Here is a 20,459-nt window from a genome sequence, read left to right on the forward strand (position 1 = left end):
TTAAATCACATATCTAAGGTATATTCTCTTACTAAATCCTATATTTAAGATATATTTTTCTCATTATTAAATTCTTCTGATTAAATCCACAACATTAATTTTAATAATATAAAATAAATATTTTGAAAACAAAACCATTTTCTTCCCTCTCGATGGTGGGTAAGCAATTCAACCATTTGGGGTCAAATGCATTAATAAATAATGCTATAATTAAATAATAAAAAATAAAATATATAATACAAAAAAAAAGAATTGGTCATGTTACTAATATTGTATATTTATTATAAATGATGAAAATGGAATGCCAAAATTAAAACCAACCTAGAAATGAAATGATGACATAGTCAAATAATAAAATTTTTAAAAATAAAAAATATAAAGAATCACATAAATAAATTTTGTACATAAGTTATAGTGCTATATATTTATAAAAAATAAAACATTGGGTACATCTATAATATTATACATTTATTATATTGAACAAAAATAAATATTATACATACGATGCTATTTTGTCAATAATGGAAATGTAATACAAAATTTAATGTCAACCTAGAAATCAAACTTTTTTTTGGGTCGTTGGTTAGTGATTTAAGTCAAATAGATTAATTTTTTTTTGGGTCGTTGGTTAGTGATTTAAGTCAAATAGATTAATTGACGATATGATAGTTAAATAATAAATATTTAAAAAGTAATAAAAAAGTACAAATAATCAAAAGAATGGGTTCAACTATGATATGGGAAAAATGTGACATCCCAAAAACTTCAGACCAATCAACTAGAATTCTAAACGTGGTAGCCAATCAAGTGTTATTTATGAAAATTCATGGATGGGTTTTGATTGATCGAAACTCTTCCAATACCATATCTTTCCCGCATCATAGATTTTCCCCAAAAGAATATATAAAAATTATATATTAATTATGTCAAACAAGAATTAAGTGTTATAAATAAAAAATATTTATATAATGTAGATGAAATATATAATTTAGAACTAATCCGAAAAGAAAGCTATTTTTTTATCTAAATGATGGGTCAATGATCCAATTTTTCAAAGAAATTCATGATTTCATAATCGAATAATACAAACAAAAAAATGTATATAGTTTTGTCAAACATTTCAAAGCATTTCTAATGTTATATAATCATCATATTAAATAAAAATTATTTTTATTTAAGATAGAAATGGAACACAAAATTTATTATTACTAATTAATAATAATAATAATAATAATATTATTATTATTATTATTATTATTATATTATTATTATTATTATTATTATTTAAAATTTCTGCACGTGCACATTTAGTACAAATATTTAAGTTTGTTTTTAGTCATATTATTACTTTTATTAATTTTCAATTTATATCTTAACTATGATATATCTAAAATTTAATTAATTAATATGAAAAAAATCATACATGCAACACACGTGCTTAATTACTAATAACAAAATATGTACATACCCCTGCTAAGAATCCAACAAGTGGTAGAAGGGTCAAACCCAAGAAAGCAAGAGAGAGTTCCTTTGGTGGACGCTTCTCAGGTGCCCTGAAGATGTGGGTTATCTCCTGTTTGGGCACATATCTCATGTACAGATCAGCAGGTTGTGGAGGAGGGCGTGCTGCCTTTTCAGGTGCCTCAGGTAGATCTAACTCAACATGGCCCAAAGCCCCTAAGAATGAGTTCTCCTGCAATAATCAAGACAAACAAATATATTATTGCTACCAATCAATATATATACGTGGCTAAAACATAACAAAGATAGAGAATGCCCAGTACCATGACAATATCACCAATTGTAATTTGAATGTCATATCTTCCTGAAAGATAGTAGAACTTCTCAACCAGACCGAGAAAGTCCTACAATGTAAAGTAAAATATTAAAAAATCTGAAATTTTATAGCCACATGAATAACTCACTCTGAATTTTACACACACAACCATGAGCTATCAAGGATGTTTAAACCCAACATAAGAAAAAATAAATAAACAAAAAAGTTCGCATCATGAGATTCAAATGAAATTTATCAAAGCAATGCAGAACTGTTTTATGCTGCTAGTTAGAAGACAATTAAATTTTCTTTAGCTTTTATGATTAATCTTCAGTACTGCTAGCTTCTCAAAGCAACCACCAGATGCATATGATTATGCATTAATGGGAATTCAATGACTAATGCCCATTCTACTATTTTTTCTCTATTTTGGCAAATGACAATTTTTATTCTTTCACTGTTTTGTTTACTGGTGTGGACAAAAAATCTCAGAATCTGTAAGGACACAGTTTCAGATTGATCAAACAAGGACACAGTTTTAGGGAGCTCATTGATCTTATGGTCATTTCATTTCAAGGTTTTATCAAATGGTGACAGATCTTGGATCAGATACTGATGACCAATGGATATGTTGGGAATTTATTTAAAAGGAAGACCTGTTGTGGTTTGATTTGCTTTCTTGACTTGGAGAAAGCTTATGAAACATGCCTTTTGTAATGGTTTTGGGCATGCACATCATTAATCTCATTTCTCTATCTTAGTCAATGGGTCTTTCATGGTTCCTTTCTAGGAAGGAGGAAACTTGGGCAGGGTGATCATCCACATCCTTTCTCTTCCCCGCCTCACAAAATATGATTAGATCATCTGTGAATTGGAGGTTAGTGATGAAAACTTGATCTCTCACAACTCTCCAACCATGAATCTATCTCAACCTGTCAGCCTTGGTGATCATACAGATAAGGATGTCTGCCATAAGAGTAAAAAGAAAGGGAGATAGTGGGTCCCCTAGCTCTTCCTCCTCATCATAGTTTTCAAGGCGCCAAGGCGAGGCCAGGTGACAGGGGGGAACCTAGTCGCCTAGGCGATGGATTTTTTTAAGTAAAACCCTAGATCCTAGGGTAGTTCCCTAGGTTCCATAACCATCTTTCCTTAATAATTATTCATAATTTTCATAAGAAAAGTATAAATTTCATGTTTAAGTCTAGAAAACCAACATTTTATGAGAAGAAAAAGAACAAAGTAAAGAATATTCAAAAAATATAGGGGCTGAACCCCTACTTTTGTTATAGGAAAGAAGAAAAGAAAAGGTGGAAGAAGAAGAAGAATGAGAAGACATGAAAGAAGAAAATGTGTTGATTAGACAAAATTTTAAGTTCTTCCCTTGCTTATAGATTCAGGTTTTGAAAATTTTGAGGGATCAATCAAGGATCAAAATTTTGATACGATATGCCCCATATCGGGTGTATTATATTGTATCTTTGGGGTCCTGATACCTGTTTACAGGTGTTTTCAGGGACCCATTTTTTTAAATAATATAATTTAAAAATGAAATTGAGAACCAAAGAAATAAAAAAAGTAGGGGGAGGTGAACCATGGGTTCAATACAACAGTTAGCAATGTTTGCATTGATTAAACCCTAACAAAATAAGAAAATAATAAAAATAAATTAGTATATAAACACATAAAATGAACATTCCAGTTTAACAATGTCTATTTTATAATTATAATGTCAAAAAATTAAAAATCTAAAAGTATTTTATAACCCGGTGCACAAAACTGCTAGGCGACTGGGCAAGGCGAGCCTCCAAGGGCGCCTTGTCGCCTAGGCGTCGCCTTTGACAACATTCTGTTCAGTGTCATATTTATTGTTAAATTATGGGTGCTTCAATCATTTCTTATTACTTCCACCAAGTCCTTTTTGGTCTGCCCCTGGCACTTCTAGCCCCTTCAACTTGTAAGAGAACCTTTTCTAGTAGGTGCTGTAAATGGTCTTTTATGCAAGCGACTAAACAATCTCAATCTACTTCCTCTCATTTTATCATCTATTGGAGCTACTCCTAGGTTCCTTTGTAAGACTTCATTTCTAACCCTGTCCATCCTAGTTTTACCACTCATCCATCTAAGCATTTGCATTTCTGCTGCTCATTTTTTTGGACATTCTATTTCTTAACTGTCCAACACTCTTCTCCATACAACATAGCTAGCCTTACAACTATTTTATAGAAAATTTCTTTTAGCCTAAGTGGTATTTGCATATCACATAGGACTCCACATACACCTCTCCGTTTTGCCCATCCTGCTCTAATTCTATGGGTGACATCCTCCTCAATCTCTCCTTCGTTATGATTATTGAAACAAGGTTGCAGAAGAGGTCACATGGAGTTATCTCTTGGTCTCCAGTCCAAAGTGTATCCTGGTTAGCACTCCTATTACTGTTAAATTTACATTACTTTTAGTCCTACATTTTTTATGAGTATTTTAGTCCTACTTATTTTAAAATCCTCTTGTTTCTTATAAAGTTGTCCATAAATCCAATTTTATATTTAACCCCCTTGCTAGTTTCATCAATTAATACTATGTCATCAGCAAACATCAAGCACCATGGGAACTCCTCTTGGATATGTTTAGCCATTTCATCTATGATTAGCACTTAGTGGGTCCCCTTGCTCTAAGGCTCTATTTGTCTTGTTTTTATTGGATTTGACAGTGTTTAAAATTAATATAGAGCAAGCAAAGCATCAATCTTCTTAAATGTATTATAGACATAATGGGACCATGTAAGACACACCAAAAGAACACTGACATGGAGCTAACAAGTCCACAATGTGTAAAAGAGGGTGGTACATCTTTAGGCATTGCGTTTAGTTTTAAGTTTTAAGTCCACAATGCCTAAAGATGTACCACCCTCTTTTACACATTGTGGACTTGTTAGCTCCATGTCAGTGTTCTTCTTTTGGTGTGTCTTACATGGTCCCATTATGCACATAAATAAAAGTTTAAAGTTTAGCATCAGAATCAGTGGAATGTCAAAAACTAAGAAAACCAATCTCTGACTTGAAATTTTTAAGAGTTGAGGCAACAGCTGCCAGTTAATGAACATTTTATAAATTTTATATGTCTGTACAGGACCATTTATACTTTTAACTTTAATACAATATACTTTACCAGCTTACCTTTTTCAAAACGTAAAAAAAAAAAGCCTCTAAGCAGATATTACTACCTTGATGTTTAATTTCAAATAGAAATGTTACCATGAATATACATGCTTTCCTTTCAAACAAATGGAAAAAGTTGTAGCCCATAACTAGCCATAAAGAATTTAAGACTAATTAAGTAACTTAACTAGAGTTATCTGAAATTGTTTTCCAGTGTTTCCCACCACAAAGATGTGCTCAATGTTGGTCTCATGTATCAACTTGAGGAAGACCTGCAAGCAAATAAAGTTCTAAATCAAAAACAGTATGGATGGGAAAATCTTAAGGGTGCAGTTAGAAAATTGAGCATATACCTGGTTTGGATTAAAGACATTGCCAAGAGGACTGGCCATTTGAAAGGATAGTTGCAACTTCTGGAGATGGTTTGCTGACAGTGAGACTGCAGTTTCTCCAGATAAATCTAGCCTGAATAAAAGAAAAAAGTATATAGGTTGGTCTGGCTTATTTCATGTATGTTAGTGTAAAGCATGTTTCAAGAGTCAAGACCATTTTAGTCATCATATAAGATGGAGATGCTGGCATGTTCATCTTGCCAAAGACAAACATTCTAAAATAGCATGCAATTTTTTTATCAGCAACACAGAATATTAATAAAACTAAAAGAAAAAGAGGTTACAACAAGAGATTGTTAGAAAGGAAACCCTTAACAACAATAAGATCCCACCACCCTGTTAACATTGAGCCCAAAACAAATGATATCTATGAACTCCTTGCTTAGCTAATCCATCTGCTAACCCATTAGCGGACCCTCTAATCCATCTTACATGAATTTGCACTTGTCTTGACAACAACTTGAACCACTTGAACTCACTTCTGAATTGACATAATACCCCTTCTCCTTTTTTCAACCAGCCAATGACTATTTTTGAATCCCCTTCCACGATCACCCTTGTGATTCCCATTTCCTTAGCTTTTTGCACCCCAACAATAACAGCTATGAATTCTGCTCTTACAATCACCCTGTTCAATAAGCCCTGAAAACTCCCGGAGGGTCCCAGATTACCCAAACTGTTAACATCAAAATTAAGTTTCACCCCCCCCCCCCAAATTGGGGGAGACCAAGCCTCAAGGAATAGGATAGCACCAGAAGTGTCCTTACACAACAAATCAAAGCAAAATACTCCTGGTGAACCACAAACAGATCCAATAGAATTAATGCAGGACAGGAAAGATAAAAAGGATCTGGATTATGAAAGGAAGAGATTCAGATCTGAATAGAAAAGAAAGAAAAGAATGATTTTTTTTATAAGTAAGAAAAAAAAAGAAAGATTGCACTTTTAAGAGATAAAAGAGAGAGGAGGAAACACTCTTACCTGCAGGTAGCTTCAAAAGAAGTTTATCGTTCCATTAGTTCCATTCTAAAAATTCAATGGACTTTATTTATAGATTAAACATGTTAAGTCTCGAATCTCCATCTAGTAACTATGGTTTCAATTCAACTAGCAAACTGATCCTAAACAAATTCTATCTGCCTCAAAACTAAGGCAACCCAATAGGGAGTATTTTCAAATAAGGAGTATTTTCATGAAAATAGTTCATGGAGTAGAGGCCAAAGATTTTCACGAGGTAGAAAAAAAGTTTTTCATGGAGTATTTTCACGAGGTAGAAAAAAAGTTCATGGAGTATTTTCACAAGGTCCTCATCATCAGTAAGGCTAGCAATGGATAGAGACTTAGTGGAAGGAGGCTTTGTGGAGAAAGCAAAATGGAGGTCAGCTTTGAGGGTAGAGGCCAAAGATTTTCTCTTTGAAGAAATACGGATCAAAGGAAGAATGGGACTGAAAATAAGATAACAGAAGAGGGCTACGGTTCTTGTGGAAGGCTCAAACATGATTGCCTGGGTGAAGGAATATGTCTTTGACACAGCAACTAAAGGGAAACAGACAAAATGGAAAGAGAAGTCCTCAGAGTCAGGTAGGAGGTATGTGATGGAGAACAAGGGGAATGCAAAGGGTGCATTCATATCTCTCACTGAATATTTTTCTAAAGAAAGGAAGCAGATGGTTTGCTTCCCTCAAGGGAAGAATGGCAAAGGATAGATAAAGATAGCTGGAATACTAACAAAATTCCTAAATAGAAGGGAACTGGAAAAAAAAAGAACTATCGGAAATTGATGAAAGGGAACTAAGACCAGAAACTAGAAGACAGATCATGTATAAGGAAGAGGTACCAGAAAAGAAATTTTTAACCATGGCAAACAGTAGGAGGGATCCTTCCTGGATAGCAGATGGAACAGCGGGAAAATGGGAAAGAACACTAATGGTCGAAGCTGGAGGATTAGTGACAGATTGCTGGAAAGTTGCAGAACTACTGAAGCTCAAACTGGAGCTAAGAAGCACTTTCATCTTAACTCCGTTTGGTTCTGCTAAGGCAGTATTGGACCCTCTCGAAAACCAGGTAAATGTTGGAGCATGTTGTATCCAAGATGTTCTGGGGACCTTTTCGGTCCATAAATGGTCTTTTTCTTCAAACTTGAAAGTGTTCTTAATGGAAGATAATGTTACTGTCCGAGTGGTTGGGCTGTCATTCCATCTCTGGAATCAAGAAACTGCAAACTCAATTGCTTTGCTGTGTGGAGCTCGCCTTGATGGTGTCTTCTGGGGAGATCTGCGAAGTGCAGCCATTCTACTGGGTGGAGTAAAACTAGAAGATATACCGAGGAAGGTGACTGTAATTGTGGATGATGTTCTTACCAGTTTGGTTAGTGTCCTCCATTGAAGCTAACCTTTGGAGGGAGGCAAGGCAGGAGGAAGACGAAAAGGTGGAGGAAATGGAGTTACGTGGCAGCTTGAAGTTGGTTGGAAAAAAGAGACAAGGAAGTTTCACTGAAATGGAAACTCTACCTTTAGGCAGTCCAAAAGATTTGGGTCAGGAGACTATTAGGAGACGTGTGACACAAGGTAAAGGTTTGACAGCCAATAGAACCTTTGCTCAGGTAGCTGCTTGTGGCGCCAAACAAAATATTTTGAATGATTCAAATGAAGGAAGGGCAGAGGCATTGGTAGCCTCAGGAATATGCACGGGAGTCCAACCAGCAGGCCCATCTCTAAATTGTAATTTTGGGCCCAGTTGGCCCAAAAAGTTAAGTGGGCTATGTTTAAAAGACCCAAGAGTGAGGGGGGCGCGTGCAACTTAAAGGAGCACGTGACAAGGTTGGCTCCTCAGGTAGACAGTAAAATCCGTCTACCATCATCTTCCTCGAGCTCTTTCTCTCGTTCAAACAGTTCAGCGAAGGTCTCCAGCTCGTTACAGTGGAGACCCTCGAAGAAGATGTCGCATAAGGAATAGGATCGCCGTAACCCCAGGAGTGTGAAGAGCAGTGAGGTTTTCGACTCTGATTCGGAAAGATTGACAGACGATGAAGAACTTTCTGATTCCGATTCAGATTTGGAAGAAACCATTAGCTTGGGAAGTATCGACCTCCAAAAGCCAAGAGATATACTGGAAGAGGGTAGCCTAAACATTGAATTGTTATTCCTAGAGGAGGAGACGGATTCACAAGATTCTAGTAATATCAAAATGCAAAGAAGAGTGAGCCTTAGCAGCGAAGAACAGACCTTTCCCAAACTGGGTATGCTATACAAAAGACAGGTTGAGTTGGGAACACTGAAAGAGGTAAAGCAGAGTGCATCCCGGCCAATAAACGAGTCCATCCCATTTGTGCAGCCTAGTCAGGACATCAGGCCAGAGAGACAGGAATCAAACTTGGAGCCTTACCTAAGGAGTCACGCAGAGGGAAAGAGAAGTGAAGTTTCTTTGACTGTAGAGGGTGAGGAAGTATTGATTGTACCTAGTCCGCTTCCACTACTGAGTCCGGAAAAGGGGAAGGGCTTAGTCCTGACTCCAAGAATTGATACCCAGCAGCTGGTCCACATGCAACCATCTATGCTAATTCCAGGTAAGCCTGTCCATTTGGTTTTAGATACTAACTTGGGTTCTCTGCCTGTAACAGATGTCTTGGAATCCCAACCAGACCAACCAACTGGTAGCAGGGAAGTGGCGATTGATAATGATGGAGTCCGATCAAAGAAGGGAGCTGGGTTGTTAGAAGGAAACAAGAGGAGTTAGAATGGATTTGGGAGCAGATTTGTGCCCTGTTGGAGGAAATGATAGACCTGGCTCCAAAAAACCCTGAATCAGAGGTAGGAACCAATGGATTGGGGCAAGAATTAGGAAATAAAGGGCAGAATAGGAAGTCAGTGGGAAACAAGGGTAGGAAAAAGAAGAAAAAGTCTGAAGTAGAGAGACTAATAATGGACATTGAAGGGGATATTGAGTTCAGTGGTAGAGGGGAAAGAAAGAAGGGTTCTAAATGAAGGAACACTATATTGGAGGGCTAAATTCTTGAGAGGTAATGAAGATAATAAGCTAGAATGTAAGGGGTTTGGGTAGTGCCAGAAAAAGGAGTCGATTAAGGAGCTACTTAGGAGAGAAAGACCTGATGTTGTGATGTTGCAGGAGACAAAATTAGCTGAACTAGATAGAAGGTGGGTCAGGGAGATCTGAATGGTGCTCAGCTCCGTCGCGGGGAGCCTCGGGGGGAATAATAACTTTGTGGAGGGAGGACTTCGGAGAACCAGTAGAGGAGCTAATAGGAAACTTCACTGTATCCCCAAAATTCAGAATGGAGGAAGATGGATTTACTTGGGTGCTAAAAATGTGTATGGTCCAAATAATCACAGAGAGAGGAGTGAGTTATGGGGGGAGCTTCATGGAATTCAAGGTTTGTGGGAAGGTCCTTGGTGTTTGGGGGTGATTTTAATGCAATAAGATTCACAAATGAGTCAAATAATCCTAAGTAGGCCATTACAACTAGTATGAGGAAGTTCAATGACTTCATAAATTCCTGTGAGTTACGGGAGCTTCCTTTACTACAGACTACCTACACTTGGTCCAACTTCCAAGAAAACCCAACCTACTCAAAGCTTGACAGATTCCCATTTAATGAGGGTTGGGAGAGCCATTGGAGAGGTTTGGTGGCTAAGGCCCTACCTAGGATAACCTCTGATCACTACCCTATAGAAGTAGGACATCAACCTCTTGGTAATGGACCTAGACCATTCATGTTTGAAAATATGTGGCTGACACACCCGGACTTCTTGCCTAAGGTTAAGGAATGGTGGAGTGAAGAGATGAGAGAAGTGAAATGGGATGGGGTTAGATTCCATAAAAAATTAAAAAGGTTGAGAGGCAAAATAAAAGAATGGAATAAGGTTCAATTTGGAAGAGTAGAGGAGGTAAAAGCTAGATTATTGGTTCAGATTGAGGAGTTAGATGCAAAAGAATCCCAAGGGATGATGGATGAGCAAGACAAAATGAGGAGGAAATTGAAAAAGGAGTTAGAGGGGACTTTGTTGAGGGAGGAGATCTCTTGGAGACAAATGCAGACAAAAATGCAGACAAAAGAATCCCAAGGCATTCTAGTAACTCACCTTCAGTTTGCTTATGATATTGTTATTTTCTGTGAAGGGAATGAGTTGAGCAAAGTGGAGAACCTTAAGATTTTAATAAGTACTTTTGAGAGGGTCTCCAACTTGAAGGTAAATTTTGATAAAAGTTGTGTGGTTGGAGTAAACTTGGAGAATAGGGAGATTGAATCCATTGCAGAATGCTTAGGTTGCAATACTTAGGGCTACCCTCAGGAGCCAACCCTAAAGAAAGTATTGTGGAGAAATTTGATAAGTGCTTGGCGGCTTGGAAAAAGAATTACATTTCAATAGGGGGTAGGCCGACTTTAATTAAGGCTACACTTGCCAACCTTCCAACCTACTTCCTTTCAGTGTTCAGGATTCCTCCAAGGGAGGCTAAGAAACTGGAGAGGAGAATGAGGGACTTTCTATAGGAACCAGGAGAGGTGAAAAAGGATCACTTGATCAGATGGGAGATAGTTAACAAACCAAAGGAAGATGGGGGTTTAGGGATAGGGAACATAGTGCTAAAGAATGTAGCCCTTCTAGAGAAGTAGCTATGGAGATGGCCCCGAGAAAGAGAGAGATTATGGCATGAGGTGGTGGCAAGCATTCATGGTTGTACAGGAAATGGTTGGGATTCCGGGATATCCCGCCAAGCTACCCTTACTACACCTTGGAAGGCTATACATGGTATTCTTCCTCGCTTCCTCAGATTCATCAGGTATGATTCTCGTTCTGGTAATGTTATTCTATTCTGGGAGGATATTTGGGTGAATACTCAACCCCTCAAAGATTGTTTCCCCTCACTCTATTCCGTTTCCCTTCACAAACATGAGCCAATTACAACTTTTCTCTCGAGCCCGTTAAACCCCTTATCTTTAAACTGGGACTTTGGGTTTCATTGAGGGTTAAGGGATGGTGAGTCGAATTGTGTTATTGAGCTAATTCATTTATTAGAATCTGTTTGCTTGGACCCCACTTCTTCTGATCAAAGGGTTTGGACTCCTCTTCCAAAAGGTACTTTTAGTTGCTCTTCTTTTCTAAAACCCCTCAGTTCTAACCCCATTTCCCAAGGATTCCCTGTCAAAGAAGTTTGGGCACGACCTATTCCCCAAAAAATTGTTGTATTCTGTTGGGAAGTCTTCTATGGGAAAATCAATACTTTGGAAAACTTATAGAAAAAGAGACCCTCGCTTTGTCTTTCCCCAAATTGGTGTTCCTTGTGTAAGGCCGAGAATGAGGACTGTGTTCATTTGTTGATCTCTTGTTCCTTTGCTACAACTATATGGAGGTGGAGCCTTTGTTTATTTGGAGGTAGGTGGTCTATGCCTTTTGATTTAAGCTTGTTATTCAACCCATCTGTCTTTGCTTGGCACACTAGAAGAGGTAAGATCATGTGGAAATGTGTCAGGGCAGCCACTCTTTGGACTCTTTGGGAGGAAAGGAATGCAAGAATTTTCTTAGAGAAGGAAAGCGGGTTAGATGAAATGAAGGATTGTATCCTAACAAGAGCAATCCATTGGCTGAAAACTGTGGATATCTTTGATGACTTCTCCTTTGATGACTTGTGGAGGAATTGGCTAGTAATAGCTAACACTTCAACAAAGAATGATAGAATTCTGTCAGAATGGATTCCGCCTTTGGAAGGTGTCATCAAGCTGAACTTTGATGGAAGCAGCCAAGGCAACCCCGGGCCTTCAGGTATAGGGGGTATCCTAAGAAATAAGGACAGCAACATAATTTCCCTATTCTCAAGACCGGTGGGAGTGGGGGATTCCACAAGGGCAGAAATCCTTGCTGCAGTACAAGGAATTCAGATCGCCAACCGGCTTGGGGTGGAGCATCTCCTAGTTGAAGGGGACTCTCAGGTGGTAACAAGTGGCTCCTAAACTTGGATACCACCATTTGGGGCTACAAAGATCTCATCAAAAAAGTAAAGTGGTTAACCAGCAATATGAGAGTTGAGGTAAAATGGGTTAGTAGATCTGTTAATTCTATGTAAGTTGTTATTAATTTGGAAATCTGTACTTAACTAGCCCGGAGAGGTTGCAACTCGTGCCTTTCCTTGGGGACTTTGTACTATTGTCTATTGCTGATTAATAAAATTATTTCAATTATAAAAAAAAAGGACTCTTAACTCCTAAAATAACTCTAACAATACTTACTTTCTAATCCTACTAAAACTATCTTATTGTAAAGAAACCAGAATCACTAAAAATAATAAATTATGATTTGACCATAAATACTAATTATAGGAGTTACTATAAATAGAAAGTCTGCAAATTACCAAAATAGTGATTTTTTGTTTTTACTAAGAAAGGTATTTTTTTTAGAAAATTGACATTTAACCCAGTTCCTAACAAATTAAAAGTGCCGAAATTCAAGTAACCCAAAAATTATGAAACTTCCATTGAATGACAAATTGAGAAAAAACTGATTTCTTTCTCCATAGATTATTTCCTTGCTTCCATGCATGCATCAATCAATTAGGAAATTAAAACCACACACTTAATATCTAAGAACACACACCAATATCTCAGTACATTGGAATATTTTTTAAGCTTCAATCATTTTTCCAGCTTAGTTGATGAAAGCATGCTTTGCCCAGACAACATGGACAAAAGTTTCATCATACAATCTGAGCAGTCCTCTAGACATGAAGCCTGCATCTAAGCAGACGAAATCCAACAGATTCATAACTTCAAAGAAACATGCCTGTCACTTTGTATCATCTTCCCCAGTTAAGGCAGTACCAAGCAATCACAAAAATCACATCATTTAGAAACATATAACAGTAACTAGACTTCTAAGCACTATAAAAATCTTGATGTCAATCTCATAATTTATACAGTCTCTACTTAATAATGTAACATGTTTCCTATGAGAACAATGAAAATGCAAGACCTTTTAAGGCATAGAGCATCTACATATGCAGTTCTAGGATAAATTTTAGTTTACAAAACAAAAGCCTTACTTTTGCTTGGTCTCTATGCTTCCAAGATCACCATCCAGGACAGCAATTTCTGCATTGTCAATTCTAATTAATCCTGTAACAAATATTGGTGCTTGAGACTGGCCTCCAGTAGCATAAATTTTATCATGCTCAGGATCATGAAGCACAACCTGCAACATTTACGATGTATATATAGTTCCAAGGATCAAGGCCAAGCAAAGATCAGCTCCCAAATGACAATGAAAAGTTACCTCAAAAATGCATATATATTTTCCCACATCAACAGTCTTTGGCAAGACAAAGGAATAGACTGAGCTTTCAGGGTCAAACTTGAGTTCCTGCATTGAACAGAAGCCATAAACACCATCACAGATGAAAGTTAATGGGGTATCATATAATTCAAGAATCAACACTAATGCATATGTAGCTAGGACAAGCATTGCAAACTGCATGCACTAACAGAAAACACAGAAAAGATAGGTAATGTTGCACCTGGTTCTCAACAAGAGAGGTATCTCTTGAACCCAATTGCACAAGTTTTACTGTTAGAGGCGGCGATGTGGACCCCAGCACAGTATTGACCTTAACCTGACAAGTACAAAATAGATAAACCAAAAACATGTTAAGATGAAACTGAAGTAGAAGAATTTATCTCAATCAAGTCAAAGCAAACACTGATACTTAATTCTTTTGTTTCTCTTTACATGTAAAGAGAAAAGAGAGAGAGAGAGAGAGAGAGAGAGAGAGAGAATCAAGATAACAATTTTTTTGATAAATTCAAGATAACAAAAAAAAGGTCTCAAAAATCTACATAACTAGAATACCATGCTTAGAAATCAACATGTAAAATGTGAGACATTGTAATCAAATGGTTCAGTTCTTCATTCTGGTCAGTTCATCTTTTGGGGATAAATAACAGAAACTTTTATTAATAAAGAGATTAAAAAGGAGGATACATCAGTGAAAACCCTTTTCTTTCTTTTTCTTTTTGGATATAGGTGAAAGGAGTTTAAAGATGAAGAAATGACTGTTTTTAAAATGAAAAAAAAAAAAGATATCATTGATATAAGACTGAAGAAAGACAGGAAGGTATCCTCTAAAAACAAGCTTTCAGCCCAAATGTACAAACTACAAAATGATAAAAAATGATTCAACATTATCACTGAGCCTTGTCCCAATAAGTTGTTAAAGTAAGACAGGAAAAGGTATCCTCCAAAACAAAGCTTTCAGCCCAAAGATTCAAAATGATATAAAATGATTCAACATTATCACCGAGCCTTGTCCCAATGAGTTCTTACTGCCTTGCTGGCACAACTAATCTAATTGTATGTCACCATCCAATTCAATCTAGTGAAATTACACTGAAATAGTTAAGAATTCTTGCTCACTACCTCAATCTAGGGGTGTCAATGGACCGGGTTTGGGTTGGACCCCATCCAAATCAAAACCAATTTGAACAGGTTGGACGGTCCAATAAGACATTGAATTGGACCATCCAGACTTAATGGTCTAAAGTATTTATTAGATTGGATTGGACCCGACCCATCTGTAATGGATTTATATTGGACTGAGTTCGGTTGAACCAATATTGGATCCATTGACAGAAGATAAGAGTAGAGGTGTCAATGGACCAGGTTTGGGTTGGACGCAATCTGAATTAAAAAAAAATTGAACAGGTTGGACAGTCCAATAAGACATTGAATTGTACCAGTCCAGTCCAAAATATTTATCGGATTGGAGTGGACCTGGTCCATCCATAATGTTGGACAAATATCCAGTCCATAGAAGCCCTGCCTCAATCCATGTCTTTGTTGGTTTTCCCTTTATTAAAATTTAAAAGCTTTCAACATGCAGAGTCTGGCCACTCAGCCATTTTGACATTGTGACTTAGTTCTTGCTTAAATCAAAGAGAAAATAAGGAGAAACCAAGCAGAACTCTGATCAGACTAGTATATGACTAATGACTGATGATTCCCTGCCACTAATATAATACTCTAATAGGTATCTTCATCTCAACCATGGTCACTCTGTATGTTATTTTTTTATTTATTTATTTATTTTTTTTTTTGGGGGGGGGGGTGTTCCTAAACATTCTGTTCCATAAAACATAGCTAGAATAATTGCAGTCTTGTATATCTTTTCAACATTAAATCAAAATATCAAGGTAACCAAACAAATATAATGAAATTTCTTCATAAAGTCTCAATAACAATATTGTACAAGTTGTAATGGAAATGAAAACCTCATAAACAAACACTTAAGGGCAAAAGTGCACACCTTCAGCTGGTCCTTCCGAGTCAATGAAAGAACAGTAGCTGGAAGTGATAAAATCAGTGGAATAGCGGCACTGTACCATAAAGGAAATTTCTCGATCAATTTTTAGTCAAGTAGAGAATATAGAAATTAATAACCATTTGTTTGATAGTGTTTCAATGACTTAAGTTTTTATTTAGATTATATTCAAGAAGATCATAGTTAAAAAACTAAGAATTACTCTGAACATTAAGCGGTTGGTATAAGAGACTACAGAGGTATAGAAAGTCAAAGTTAACTCATTGAAGCATATAATATGCAAGCATAACGTGACCTTTGGAAGATAGTTTTATATGACCCATTCCAAAAATCAAACAAAGCACAGTTTCAATAATGGAGATAATTGTAATAATATTGTAATAATGCCATGATAAGTTGAAATGTGAAAAACCAAGGATCTTTTTCAGCTAAATGTGCCTTTGTGGAGAGCAAAAGAGAAAGAGAGAGAAGGGGCATAAAGCTTGGATATAGAGTTGCCAAGCTATCCCGGTGTGTGATGAAGATCCTATGCAAAACAACAATCTAGGAAGGTGGTTTCAGCTGCAAGAGGAAGGAGAGCAACAAGACAAGATGGTCAAATGGAATGTAAGGGGAGGAAAATAAGACAGAGCAAGGCCAGGCAGATGGGGGGGCAAAAAGGAGTAACCCCTCTCTGTTGTACCAAGATGTGCAATGTACTATAAGGGGAATGAATTGGGACAACTTGAGGCAGAGCAGGAAGTTGCTGGACAGGGAGCAGCAGCAGGGTATAGAGAGTGATCACAGTGCTGGCCGTGTGACAGGATTGGCTTCTCACCACCCCAAGGAAACGGATAGGGATCAGTTCTCTGAACAGGGAAAGGAAATTGCTAACATCAGTCCTCACTCCTCTCCAGTCTCCACCTTCTCGCCCAAACCCAGGTAACCAAGTGGTCATTTTTTGTTACTGATGAATGCTCAATGTCTTTTGTTCCAAATTCCTGTCTCGGCCCCGATCTGACAGCCAGTGTTTGCAAAGCCACTCTAGCAGGAAGTACACCCATGGAGAAGGGGATGAAGGATATTAAAGGTTAATGGGGGGAAGTGAATAGGAATAAGCTGGTTTGGGAAATTATTGAAAGGATAATGGGAGAAGTGGAAAAAAATGAATTGCAGAGGAGTGTGGTTCCTGGGTTAGAAAAGGAAAAAGATAATGTGTTGGGAGTGAGGAATGAAGGGAAGAGTAGGAGGGAGGTGAAGGAAAATTTAGAGGAGTCCAACAGAGAAGATTCTGTTGCAGAATTTGTGGGTAAATTGGGATGTAAACTAAAGGACCTGAATGACCTAAAAGCATTCTTGCAAAAGAAAAAGGAGGGGAGTAAGACCAAGAAAAGAAAGCTAAGTGAGGTTGAGAGACTGAAAAGGGATGTAGAAGGAGATAAGCAATTTAGTGTCAAGGGTGAGAGAAGGAAAGGGTTAAAATAGGGGGGAGGGGGTGAAGGAAGGGAGCAAAAAAAAGAGATTTCATGAGGATTCTTAGCTGGAATATAAGGGGATTGGAGAGTGCAAGAGAGCTACAATTAAAGAAGTGATTAGGAAATTCAATCCGAATGTAGTGCTTATTCAGGAATCCAAGAAAATGAATTTTGATAGCAGATGGGCAAGAAGTGTATGGAGGACAAAGGGGGATTAGCTGGGTGGCTGCTCCATCCTGGGGATCCTCTGGAGGGATTATGACACTGTGGAAGGAGGATGTGTTGATGGAGATGGAGGAATTAATAGGGAAAGGATAGAGTTATGGGAGGAATTGAGTGATGTTAGGGGCTTGTGGGATGGACCATGGTGTGTGGGAGGGGACTTCGATGTGGTTAGATTTACAAAGGAGACTAACAATCCCAATCAAAGTGTTACTACAAGTCTGAGGAATTTCAACCTATTTGTGGATGCCTTTGAACTTAAGGAGATTCCTTTATCCCATAAGACTTTCACTTGGTCTAATCTTCAGTCGAACCCACTTTGTTCCAAATCCGATAGGTTTCTTTTCTCCAAAGACTGGGAAATACATTGGGGCAATTTATCCTCTAGAGCACTCCCAAGGCTTCCGATCATTGGCACATTGTGATCTACGAGGAAAGGGGAAGAGATGGGCCTACCCCATTCAGATTTGAAAATATGTGGCTACATCACCCGAGATTCACAAAGAGGGCTAGAGAATGGTGGGAACAGTGTCACCCTTCAGTGGAATGGGAAGGTATTAGGTTTCATTCTTGAAAGCAAAGATCAAAGAATGGAATCTATTGGGGTTTGGTAGAATTGAGGAAAGAAAGAGTACATTGATGGATCAAATAGAGGCCCTAGATTTGAAAGAAGAAAGAGGAGATTTTGGAGAAGAAGAAAAGGTACAACGAGGGAGACTGAGGAGGCAGCTAGAGGATTGTGTGCTCAAGGAGGAGATTAGTTGGAGACAAAAACCTCGTTGTAAATGGTTGAAGGAGGGAGACAGAAATACAAGTTATTTTCATGCAGTAGCAAATGGGAGGAGGAGGAAGAATTCTATTTCTAGGTTTGAAGCTGAGGGCTTAGTCCTCACCCACCCGGAGGAGATAGCATGGGCATTTATAGATCACTTTAAGTCCATCTTTAGGAGACCTTCAGGTGAGAGGGTTTGGCTGGAAAGTTTGGATTGGCCAAGTATTGGGGTTGAGAACAGAGAAGCTGGAAAGGAGGTTTGAAGTGGAGGAGATAAAGGAAGTTGTTTTCTTCATGGAGGGAACAAAAGCTTCGGGACCAGAGAGATTCACAATGGCCTTCTATCAGGATTGCTAGGAAATATTGGGAAAGGATTTAATGCTAGTGTTTGATGAGTTTTATAGGAGGGGAGTGATTAATCTTGGGTTGAACTCCACTTTCATTGCTCTGGAGTCTGGTCCCAAAGAAGAATGATGCCTTACACCCAAAAGATTTCAGACCTATCAGCTTGGTTAATAGTTTGCATAAGATAATCGCAAAGGTGTTGTCTCTAAGACTAAAGATAGTATTGCCTACCACTATTGCACCAAACCAAGGATCCTTTGTGAAGGGGAGGCAAATAACCGATCAGATTCTCATTGCAAATGAAAGTATGGAGAATTTTAAGAAGGGTAGGAAGAAGGGAGTGGTTTGTAAGTTGGACTTAGAAAAGGCTTATGACTTGGTTGATTGGGCTTTTCTTAAGGAAGTGATGGTAAATTTCGGGTTCTGGGAAAGATGGTGCAAGTGGGTCATGGGATGTGTTAGGAACTGCCACTACTCTGTGTTAGTAAATGGGATAGTGGTGGACTTATTTCCAGCTTTAAGGGGAATAAGACAAGGAGACCCTCTCTCCCCCTTCTTGTTTACCCTGGTGGCAGATGTTTTAGGAAGATTGATACAGAAAGCTAACTCGAGAGACTTGATAAGAGGGTGGAGACTAGGAAGGGAAGGGGTTCCACTTACTCATCTACAATTTGCAGATGATACAACCCTATTTTGTGAAGGAGGGGAATCAAGATGGATTAGAAATTTGAAACTGGTGATACAACTCTTTGAACGGATGTCCAACCTTAAGGTGAATTTTGAGAAGAGTTGCATGGTGGGTGTGAACTTGGAGGAGAGGGAGGCTAGGGAGTGTGCAGAATTGCTAGGCTGCTCTGTCTCAAGGTGGCCCCTAAATTACCTAGGCTTACCCCTAAGAGATAATCCTAAGAAAGGCAACTTTTGGAATCTGGTAGTGGAAAGATTTGAGAAAAGACTTGCCTCTTGGAAGAAGAATCATTTGTCTCTTGGGGGTAGGGTCACCCTTATTAGGGCTACCCTAGCCAATTTGCCCATTTATTTCTTGTCTATGTTCAAGGCTTCAGCAAAGGTGTCCAATAGGCCAAAAAAGATGATGAGAGACTTTCTTTGGGAACTAGGAGAGGAGAGAAGGGATCATATAGTGAGTTGGGAGGTGGTGACTAGAAGCAATAAGTTAGGAGGTCTTGGGATATGGGATATTAGGTTAAGGAATACAACTTTGCTGGGAAAGTGGTTATGGAGGTTCCCTTTAGAGAAGGAGAAGCTATGGGCTAGGATAGTGGCTAGCATTCATGGGCTTGAAAACAATGGCTGGGATCCTAGAATTCTGGCAAGAACTACAAGCGCTTCACCATGGAAAGCCATTTGTGACTTGCTTCCAGTTTTCTCCCCTCTAATCAAGTATGATCTAAATTCAGGCAACCTTATAAAGTTTTGGAAACAAACTTGGGTGGGGAATATCCCTCTAAAGGACCAATTCCCCTCTTTGTATGTTCTCTCTAATCTAAAAAATATGCCTATTTCCTCCTTCATTGTCCCTTCTACCTCCAGTTCTGGGTTTGGGTGGAATTTAGGTTTGAGAAGGGCTCCAAGGGATACAAATATGGACAGCACCATAACCTTATTGGGTATCCTTGAAAATGTTTTCTTACCTTTCTAAGGAGGATGCCAGAATTTGGATTCCTTCCTCTTCGGGCTATTTTTCTTGTGCCTCCTTTTTCCAAAGCTTAACTCAGCCTTCCTGTTCCATTGGCTCTTCCTTCCCTATAAAAGAGGTTTGGTGTAAGCCTATTCCCCCAAGGGTTGGGAGTTTTTGTTGGGAAGCCTTCCTGGAAAGATTCAACACGGGTGGTGTGCTTCAAAGAAAAAGACCCAAGATTTGCTTATCCCCGCACTGGTGCATTCTCTACAAAGCTGATGGGGAGACTGGTTATCACCTTTTAGTTGCTTGCCTTTTTGCCAAAAACAATATGCGAATAGGTTTTCTCTCTTTTTGGGAGGAAATGGAACCCCCCCTGT

At 38.1% G+C, this 20,459-nt stretch overlaps 1 protein-coding gene across 1 annotated transcript in view; it reads right to left on the reverse strand.

Moving 5' to 3' along the window:
- HAP6 (ribophorin II (RPN2) family protein) overlaps window positions 1-20,459 on the reverse strand; it is a 30,822-nt gene that overhangs the window by 2,924 nt on the left and 7,439 nt on the right. The window contains exons 10-17 of the mRNA XM_088976720.1: window positions 15,633-15,702; window positions 13,848-13,943; window positions 13,607-13,693; window positions 13,377-13,525; window positions 5,286-5,397; window positions 5,121-5,204; window positions 1,785-1,865; window positions 1,469-1,693 (exon numbers count right to left, since the gene is read on the reverse strand). Coding sequence (XP_088832846.1) covers window positions 1,469-1,693; window positions 1,785-1,865; window positions 5,121-5,204; window positions 5,286-5,397; window positions 13,377-13,525; window positions 13,607-13,693; window positions 13,848-13,943; window positions 15,633-15,702 — 904 coding nt within the window. The remainder of the gene's footprint in view (window positions 1-1,468; window positions 1,694-1,784; window positions 1,866-5,120; window positions 5,205-5,285; window positions 5,398-13,376; window positions 13,526-13,606; window positions 13,694-13,847; window positions 13,944-15,632; window positions 15,703-20,459) is intronic.

The sequence above is a fragment of the Nelumbo lutea genome, chromosome 3 (genome assembly GCF_056320005.1).
Source record: "Nelumbo lutea isolate HS-2025 chromosome 3, American lotus-T2T, whole genome shotgun sequence".
In the NCBI taxonomy this organism is placed as follows: domain Eukaryota; kingdom Viridiplantae; phylum Streptophyta; class Magnoliopsida; order Proteales; family Nelumbonaceae; genus Nelumbo; species Nelumbo lutea.